Source organism: Corvus cornix, chromosome 26, assembly GCF_000738735.6.
Source record: "Corvus cornix cornix isolate S_Up_H32 chromosome 26, ASM73873v5, whole genome shotgun sequence".
Taxonomy (NCBI): domain Eukaryota; kingdom Metazoa; phylum Chordata; class Aves; order Passeriformes; family Corvidae; genus Corvus; species Corvus cornix.
The window spans coordinates 4,300,843-4,310,630 of record NC_046354.1 but is presented as its reverse complement, the minus strand read 5'-3'; the positions used below and the strand labels follow the sequence as shown (position 1 = coordinate 4,310,630).

The 9,788-nt window shown below is 53.5% G+C and overlaps 1 protein-coding gene across 3 annotated transcripts; it reads left to right on the top strand.

Annotated features, from left to right (window-relative positions):
* Positions 1–625: 625 nt before the first annotated feature.
* Positions 626–8,703, top strand: LOC109145263 (peptidase inhibitor 16-like). Of its 3 annotated transcripts, XM_039565424.1 has the most exons (5): positions 626–840; positions 3,284–3,502; positions 3,765–3,874; positions 4,625–4,713; positions 7,308–8,703. In XM_039565424.1, the coding sequence occupies exons 1-5, from the start codon at positions 688–690 to the stop codon at positions 7,448–7,450; spliced, it is 714 nt and encodes a 237-aa protein (XP_039421358.1). In that variant the 5' UTR covers positions 626–687; the 3' UTR covers positions 7,451–8,703. The 3 variants fall into 3 exon arrangements, with proteins under 3 accessions (XP_039421358.1, XP_039421357.1, XP_039421356.1); XM_039565423.1 differs by lacking the exons at positions 626–840; positions 3,284–3,502; positions 3,765–3,874; positions 4,625–4,713 and adding an exon at positions 6,295–6,961 and having other exon boundaries at positions 7,311–8,703; XM_039565422.1 differs by lacking the exons at positions 626–840; positions 3,284–3,502; positions 3,765–3,874; positions 4,625–4,713 and adding an exon at positions 6,295–6,961.
* The last annotated feature ends 1,085 nt before the right edge of the window (positions 8,704–9,788 follow it).

Sequence of the window (9,788 nt, the reverse complement as noted above, 5' to 3'; positions counted from 1 at the left end):
CCCTGTCTGGGGCAATTTCAGCTCTGTTCTCTGTTCTTCCTCTCCTGCTCCCCCCTCTCCTGATGGCTCAGGGAAGAGGCATCAACCCTCTGCTTTCTCCCGTTCCCAGCAGGCTGGGGGAGCCCGGGGGGCTGTTCCTCAGCTGCCAAATGCTGTCCCCCCCACACAGACATGGGGGTGGCCGAGAAGGGCTCTGACTCTGTCTGAGGAGTTCCCGTGCTGCAAACTGCTCTCAGCAATTGCATCTTGCTGCTTTTGTTTCTAACGCAGCTGCGTTCCAGGGACAGGGGAAGACCCGTGTGAAAACAGGGCTTTGCTGGTTGCTGTGGGATTATTGTTACAGATTAGGAGAAATGGGACAGGAGGTAGGAGAGAGGACCCGTAACTGAGGGCTCAGGGGATGGCTGAGGTTTGGAGCAGCAGAGGTTTGGATGAAGAATGCCAATCCAGGGATTAGGATTCAGGCACGGGGTCTGTCCCAGGGAGAGGACCCTGCATGTTCGTTGGCACTGCTGCCTCTCCATCAAGGCTGATATGTGAGATGGGTGTGTTCTGCATGGCTCCAAAACTCTAATAAATACATTTCCTCCCCAATCTTCAAGCTGTTGGGTGTTCCTGGCTTTTGGGAGGTGCTTTAAATCTGACTGCCAGAGCCGTGGGCTGCTGAGAGCAGAAGCTGCCTGCACGATGCTGAGCTCAGGTCTTTGTCCCGTTCTCCTGGTGCTCTCAGTGCTGCAGCTGAGCTGGTCCCTGAGTGATGAAGAAAAGAAGATAATCTTGGATGAGCATAATAAATATCGCTCTGAGGTCAATCCCCCTGCCAGGGCTATGATGAAGATGGTAAGTGGCTTTTATTGCAGGGGAATATTGGGGTGTTTGTGTGGTGCAAGGCTCGATCTTAATGCGAGGAGGGATCAGGGTGCTCCTTAGGGGAGACAGAGCAATTCTCGTGTAGGGTTACAAGTAGGTGTCAACAGAGGGGTTTCCTAAACTGCCTCTAAAGAGAAGAGTTTCCTTTACCTTTGGAGTTGTCTTTGATCATTTCTGGAAGTTCCAAAGTGTGATGTGAGTCGCCCGATGCTCTTCATGAGAGTGATGCAGCTCTCACTCCCATGAGTGCCTGCTGGAGCTCCCTCTGATGAGAGGAAGGACTGCTGAGACCCTGCCATGAGCAGGTGCCATGAGCTGGAGACTTTGCCATGGCCATTGCCAAGAGCTGGTGTGGGAATCCTGCTGTGTGGGACATCACACAGTGCTCTGTATTTGCCTTTTCAGGTGAGAGTACTTTTATCTATTGGAGGGAATGTCAAATGTCAGTCAAGGTCTTTCAGTTATTTGGGCTCATCACACTCCTAATCCTCGCCATGATTTGGTGTCTTGAAGATGCAGGATCCCCTGTTTTGCTTGGGGAAATCAGTGAGATCTGAAGTAGGAACAACAACAAGCTTAGTGCTGGTGCTGCTTTTTGTCTTGTTCAGACTCTTGATTTGATTAGAACTTGGCTGTCAAGTTTTATCTTGCACCACATGTGATTTTTCCTTACTGTTTGCAAATCACACAGAGAAAGATAATTGTTTATCATGGAGAGTTGGAGTGCTTTCCTCTTTGGGTCGCAGTGTGCTTGGAGGACACCTCCCTGCCTGGCCCAGAAATTGCCCAGGCTGAGTAAAACCTTTGTGGGCTGGTAAATGGGTGCTTAACAATTAAAAAAAGCCAGAAGTTAAATTCAGGGAGAGGAGGCCTGACCAGTGACTGCAGACTCAAAGGGGACAGAGCCAGAACCCTCAGCACTGTGATCCCACTGAACCCAGCAGGCACAGCAAACTCAGAGTATCAGGGCTTTGGAGCCAAAGTCTTAGAGAAAGCCTGAGGGAAACGATCTCTCAGGATCCTTAAGTCAGTGCAATTCCAAACCTGTGAGGGCTGCTCGCAGCTGAGTCTTTGATTGCAGCACCTGTGCTTTGAGATGCTCCCTCTGCAGCTTCTGCTTCTGCTTAAACACACGGGACCCACTCATGGTCTGGAGCCAAAGGCTTTTTCCTTTTGAAACCCAGCAAATGTTTAGCTCACAGCAGCCCTGACGATTCTTCAGTAGAGGTTTTCCATGAGAACACCGTCCTCGCCTCCCTCCTGGGACCTTTGCTTGGGCTGTCTTTGCTTCTGGCTTCACCTGCTGCCATGGCACTGTGCCTGGCTGAGGTCACCCCATGCTTCCTTTTGGGACATGGGGTTGGTTGCTTTGGAAATATTTAGTTGAAGGGGGGGATCTGTAGTCTAAAGCCACTTTTCTTTACTAATGAGGCAAATCTGCAGCTGTGAGTCCCCCATTTATGGAGCCCAGCTCCATGCCAGAGGGAGAGGGCTGTGTGGTCCCCAAACTGGGTGTCCAGCCATCACTGTCAGTGTGGCTTGGGGCCATGGTGGGAGATGAACCAACACTCTGTGTCCCATCCAGGTATTTTCTCTCCCCAGTGTCTTAGGGCCCATCCTCATCCCCTCAATACCCCAATGGTGACGTGCCCTCCTGTATGTCACCTTTTGGATCCAGCCCAGGCTCTGTCCAGGAAGATCCCCCCTCAGGATCCCCTGTTTGCAGGGCTGCCTTCCAGCAGCCAAGCTGCTCTCTCCATCAAGGATGGTCCAAACAGCTGCAGTGTAGGATTCCCCGTATGCATCCCTGTGAGAGAAACTCTCCTCCTCCTCCTCCTCCTCCTCCTTGTTCTCCTGCTGCACATCCCTGTGGCCAGGGGCTCAGCTGGTGGCGGGGCCGCTGCCGCTCCAGAGGGGCTCCTGGCCAGCAGCCATGTCTCGGATCCAGGCAAACAGATGATGTTTCCCAGGAGCGTGTGCTCCCAGACTTTGTACAGCTGCCAGGAGAGATGTGTCCCATTCCCCTCCCATCCCCACCCTGGGCGAGGAGGGATGGCCCCAGGCCCCTCTGGCGTGACCCAGGGTGGGTTTCCTTCCTTCCTCCACTCAACTTCATGGTTTCTCCATGCCGAGCTGAGGATGTTCTGTGATGGGGTTAGATGAGCTCCAGGAGAGGCTGTGAGTCCTGGTGGTGCCCTGACCTTCTCCTGTTTGACCCATAAACCAAGGCTTAGTTTGTGCTGGGACTGACCATGGAGCTCCCCTCTCCCGAGGACTGTGTTAGGTAGGGATTTGAATTTCTTCATAGATGGGGAAACTGTGGGCAGAGAGTGCAGGGGTCCTTGGTAAGTGCCTTGTTCCTGTTGGAGAGCCCAGTGTCCCTCTCTGTGTGCTGACACCGAGCTCCTTTCAGACCTGGGACAAGGAGCTGGAGGCCCTTGCTCAATCCTACGCAGAGAAGTGCATCTGGGACCACAACAAGGAGAGGGGCCGACGGGGAGAAAACCTCTTTGCTATGGCCCCAACCCTGGAACTAGAATTTGCTGTGGAAGACTGGAATGGGGAGAAGAAATTCTACAACTTGACAACATCCACGTGTGTCCCCAGGCAGATGTGTGGCCACTACACCCAGGTACCAGCTGCTGGGGTGGAGGGGTGGCTGCTCAGCAGAGCTGGGTGCCAGATTTTCTTAGACAGAGAGACGAAGTCTGAGTGTTTCTTCACAGCTTGGGTGGGAGCAGACATGGTGGTGGATCCTTGAATGCCAAAGCAACATGGGGATGTGGGACTGGGGACACGCTCTGTGGGATGAGGACGTCTTCAGAGCAGCCTTTAAGGCCAAGGGACAGGTTGCCTTCACCCAATCCCCTCACCTCCACCCTGCTTTGCCTTAGGTGGTTTGGTCAAGCACATATCAGATCGGCTGCGGGGCACATTTTTGTGAGAAGATCAATGGAATCGAAACAGAGAACATGCACCTGCTTGTTTGCAACTATTATCCCCCGTAAGTCCCAGGCCCTGCATGGATTGGTGCATCTCAGTGGGGCTTCTGTGCTGGAAATGCCCTGGCTTCAGTCCTTATGTCACAGCAGGGTTTGTCCTTGGTCAGAAATAGAAGTTCCAAATAATGCTTCTCTTATCTTGGGTTGGTCCCAGAGTAAGGAAGGGTTGTCTGGAGTTCCCAGCCCATTACTGTGAATGCTGAGGGCTGGTTCAGCTTCTGGCACACACCAGGGAGGGACCTTCTTCCCCAAGAGCTGCTCAAGGCTGAAGTGGCAGTAGCTGAGGGTACAAACAGCTCCCTGCCCTGGGCCTTGTTCTTCCGTGCTGGCAACAGCCGTCACTTGGGGTGGAGAAGCCCTTTTGCAGCAGCAGGAAGGGTTAGACGTGGGAGGAGAGCTGGGTACTCCCTTACCAGCCCTGAGCACCAAGAGTGGCTGGTGGCTGCAGACCTTCCTGGGGGTCTGGAGCGGAAGGGAAACAGAATTTCCTGTCCCAATGCCCATCCCCTGCTCTGCTCTGAGGGAGGTGAGGGATCTGCTCCATGCAGTTGTCTGCTCTGGCTTTAGCAGCCTTGGGGTCAGGCTGGTGAGTAAATGGCCCTGACAGGCTGTGGCAGGAGACCAAGACCTGTTTTCTGCATTAATCCTGAGTTTTGCCTTGGCTGGGATATCCCAGCTGAATCAGCCCCTCTCTGGGATGGGTGTTCCCCCTTTCCTCACGCCTTCTTTATCTTGGCATTTTCTACTTCCAGGGGTAACATGAAAAGCAAAAAGCCCTACATGGAAGGACCCCCATGTACAATGTGTCCCACAGGCACAGTCTGTGTGAACAACCTGTGTGGTGAGTGAGCGGAGCCGCGCGTGGCCCTGCACGGGCTGTTGGGCCTCAGACCCCAGGCTGGGTCTGAGCTCTGAGGCCTTCTGGAGCTGTCAGGAAGCCCTTGAACTGCACTCCCAGGGCTGGACCATGAGACAGGACAACTGCCTTAAGATAAGGAGGGGCTTGCACCCCATTAGGCAGGGGTTTTTGCCCCTTGTGGGGCAGGAGGTTGCGTGAGGGACATGAGATGTCTCCAGGTTGGGAACCCCAGAGTGGGGGATGGCCCAGAGTGACCTGAGAGGAGCTGGCTGCTGTTTCAGCCCCTCACTGGTTTCTGCTGGTCCTGCTCAGTGCAGGGATCCATTGAGGTCAGCTGACCCAGCCCTAACCCACGGCACTTTTCATCTCTTACCAGAACTCGTTGTAGAAGAGACCACTCCGGCCTCTGTGACAACAAAGGCAAGGCCATCCACCCCAGCCACAGCCAAACCAGAGCCCACAGCCAAACCAGAACCCACAACACCCGTCCACACCACAGCTGAACCAGAACACACACCAGTCCACACCACAGCTGAACCAGAACCCACACCAGTGTCCACCACAGCTGAACCAGAACACACACCAGTCCACACCACAGCTGAACCAGAACCCACACCAGTGTCCACCACAGCTGAACCAGAACACACACCAGTCCACACCACAGCTGAACCAGAACACACACCAGTATCCACCACAGCTAAGCAAGAACACACACCGGTCCACACCACAGCTGAACCAGAACACACACCAGTCCATACCACAGCTGAACCAGAACACACACCAGTCCACACCACAGCTGAACCAGAACCCACACCAATGTCCCCCACAGCCAAACCAGCACCTGCAACACCAGTCCACACCACAGCAAAACCTGAACCCACACCAGTGTCCACCACAGCCAAACAACCCACAAAACCAGTGTCTACCACCACAGCCAAGCCAAAACCCACAACCACACTTCCAACCACAACCACAGCCAAGCCATCACCCACAGCCACACTCCCAACCACAACCAAGCCCAAACCCCCAACACAGGCACCCATCAGCACAGCCAAGCCAAAACCTGCCACCACACTCCCAACAACAACCCTAGCCAGGCCAAAACCCACAACACCAGCAGCCACCACAGCCATGGCCAAGCCAAAACCCACCATGCCAGCAGCCACCAGCACTGCAGCCAAACCAAAGCCCACCACAGCTGCAGCCAAGCCAACACCCACCACACCAAAACCCACTCTAACAACCACTACCACTAAACCAACAACCACCACTACCCCCAAGATGACACCCAATACCCTGAAACCCAATACAACCACTACCACCAAACCAACACCCACCACACCAAACCTCACCACAACTACCGCCAAACCAACACCCACCACACCCACAACCAGCACTTCCACCAAACCAACACCCACCACACCAAACCCCACCACAACCACAACTACCCCCAGGCCAACACCCACCACACCAAACCCCACCACAACCACAACTACCACCAAACCAACACCCACCACACCAAACCCCACCACAACCACCACTACCACCAAACCAACACCCACCACACCAAACCCCACCACAACCACCACTACCACCAAGCCAAAACCAACCACAATTATGGCCAAGCCAACACCCACCACACCAAAACCCACTCCAACCATGGCTAAGCAAAAACCTGCTACAGCCACAGCCAAGCCAACACCCACCACACCATCATCTACCACCACTACAGCCAAGCCAACACGTGCTGCTACAACACCAACACCTGCCACAACAGCAAAGACACAACCGAAAACTGCCACAACCACAAAGCCAGAACCAGAAAGACCTGATCCTACTGAGGCAACTGGGATCACTCTTTCCTTTGAGCCCACATTAGACCCAGATTATAAAGTATCTCCAGAGGTAGACACTGGAGAGCCTCTTAGCTCCTTCACTACAGAAGATCCAGCCTTACTAGAAAGCTTGGGCACAGCCTTCAGCCCCAGATCAGTCCCAGAAACAAAGAAAGGTGTCAAAGAGGATGGGAAAGAGAAATCAGCATTTTCCAGTCCATCTCCATCCCTCAGCCAAGTTGTTCCAGAGATTAAGTTAGGTTTCAATAGAGCTGAGCTCATAACCCCCTCCAAGTCAGTGGTCCTCAGCCCTGAAGAGCCCACGTTCTTGCGCTTAACATCATCCTCCAAAGACAAAAAAGGGCCGAGCCCCCATTTCCAGACCTCCCTCTCAGGTAAGGCAAACATGCAGTTTGTCCTGGCATGGACACTTGGACATTCAGGGATCCCCAAGCAGCATGGAGAGGGCTTGGGAGGAGCAGTGTCAGACTGGTCCTTTGGATCCTCCTCTTGTATGTGGCACCAAGCCTTTTCCTCACTCTTTGCTCTAACCCTGAGGGGCTGGTTGGATGTCTTGTCCCTGAAGCATGGTCCCATTCACAGCCTGCCCCCACTAACGCACAGCTTCCCTGGACCAGAGCTCTGCTGCCTCAGGGCACATCATGGCACACCTGCATGAGTGGGAGTTTCTCTTCTGCCAGATCTTCCTCTCTAACTCTACATTTTCCTCTCTTCTTCCAGCAGGTGCCCTGGACACAGAAGAACTGGAGACAAACTCGGACCAGACAAGTGTGGATCCACCCAAAGCTGGAGCTCCCAGTACCTGCTTGGGGCTTTCGCTCTTCCTCGTCCCCAGTGCCATCCTGGTGGGCCTTCTGCTCTGAAGGGTCTTCCTCAGCTGTCCCTGCACCCCTCACCAAGGCTTTTGTCAGCGCTGGTTGTTCCACAACCCTGGTAGGCTCAGGAGACTCCTTGGACAATTCACACGCTCCCTCCTTACGCTGCCTTCTCTGCTGCAGCCCCGGCGAGCCAAGGGCAGCCGGCAGGCCCGGAGGAACTTGGTCCCCTTCCCGAGGAGACCCGAGGGCAGGAGGGTGTTTGCCATAATGCTGGTGACCTTGGACGCTTCTCCTTTTTCCTGGCTTCCGTTGCATTTCCAGGCTGGAAGTGTTGAGCTCTCCCACCCACCCACCCGCTCGTGTGGCCAGCAGGCCCCGCCCCAGTGTGACCCCAGGGACAGCGGGGTGACTTGGGGACAATGAGACATGGTGGTTGGCTTTGGTGTTTGTAGATGAGACATGGGGGCTGAGTTTGGTGGTTTTTTCCAGCAGAAATGCTCTTTTCCCTCCCAGTGTGTCCATCTCAATTTTGGACAAGTTTTACCTCTTTCCCTTCTTGTCCAAAAAGAGTGGCTGTTTTGATTTCTGTTTCTGGAGGATTTCTGTTTCCTCCTGGTTCTGGTGTAGCTCTGGCCAGTACTACCCAGCTCTTCTCCCCTCTCCTCCTCACACTCTGCAGCCCTTGCCTCCTCCCTCTCTCCTGCTCTCTGGCACACATCCCCTTCCTCAGTTACTCCAATGCCATGGATTTATTTTACGCGTGTGCCTGCACCTGTGTGCACGCACAGAAGAGAAGAGCTGAGAGCAGCCACCAGCTCCTTCATGTAGCTTTTCCCTGCATGGCTTCATTCTTTGCATAATTTCAGTGTATTTGAATTTAGATACAGATCCTGCTTGACATGTAACTTGTGTGTGTGTGGTCAGGGAGAACAAATCCCCATGTGTGTCGGTACAATCTGAGCTCCAGAGATACAAGTGACGCTGTTAGAGGTTATTGGTGGCTCCTGGGCACATCGCAGGACTGCTGGCATTGTCTGGGACACTGTGTTTTGTTACCCCACGGCTCTCCTCCCTTCACCTGAGGATTCCCAGTCAGGTGTGTTAAATATGTGACAAGCTTTGCAGACTGGTGGAAGGAAGATAACAGGGAGATACAGCCCCTTCTCTGGTCATTGCAACCTTTCATTTCTTACAGATGAGGTGGAGGATGACCTGAAGGCCATTATTCACATCCTCCACTGCTGCTCTGTCCTGTGCATCCCCAGAGCATGCACTGAATAAATCCAGTTGTGAAAGTCTGTACAGTGTCTCACTGGGGGTCTGGACACCGGGAAGCCACTTATTCTACCTGTAAAATGCTCTTAATTGTGTGCTTACATAGAATTGCTAAAAGACAACATGATTTCTGTGGGTCCTGAAGGGTTTTTTGGCTTTCCAAAAGCATCCCTGTGCTGCTTTCTGTAAGGGTGTAACTAAATGTTTTTAAACCTGTGTAAAAGCAGCAGGAGGAGGGGACTGAGGATGACGTAGGGAATTTTTCTTGAGCATCCAGCTGAGTGTAAAGCAAAAATGTGTCCCCACCAGGAATTTTTGGGCAAAGAAAGCAAGAGAAAAAGAGTTGAGAGCAAAAAAAGAAATAAAAACGAGGGCTGGAGCCCTTCTGGTTCCCTGTTTTAGGAAGCCCAGCACAAGCCTCTCACACCCTAAACGCACACAATTTCATCTTTGCAGCACAGAAAAAAGTTAAATACAAGTGTATGTCCCCAGATTCTGTGGTTTTGCAGCATTTTCACCTCAGAACATCCATCCAGGAGCAGCATGAGGGGAAAGGGCCTCGCGAGGCAGAATCTCAGCGCTGGAGTGACGCTCGTATCTGACTTTGCCTTTTGCTTTTCCCCATCCTCCTGCCCCTGCTTTTGCCAGCAAAGCTGCCCTGCAGCTCCCCACTTCCCTTCTCCCGAAACGCTGCTGCAGGAGCCCGGCAGCACCAGCTGTCCTGCAGGAACCCAGCTGCCTGCGGGGTGTTCTGGGGTCATGGGCCTGTCCAGCCCAGCCAGGCAGTGACCAGCAGATGGCACTGGGAGAGGCACCGCTGAGAACTGGGGCAGCTCAACTCGCCCTGCACACCCTGCCCGGAGTTCAGAGCTTTATTTAATCGCCAGCTTCAGATGTAGTTAAGAATCAGATTAAAAATAACCTCGTGCCCAGGTTGCTGTGGCTGCTGAACGCTCTGGGAGCAGCTGAGCTCCTGCTGCTGAGCTGCTTTTGGGAGAGAAATCCATCCCTGGGTTAAGGGGGGATAAAAATACAGCCCGAGAGGCTGCTCCTCACCCGTGTGAGGGGAGAGGGGTCGGACCTGGAAGAGCATTTCAGGACCTCATCT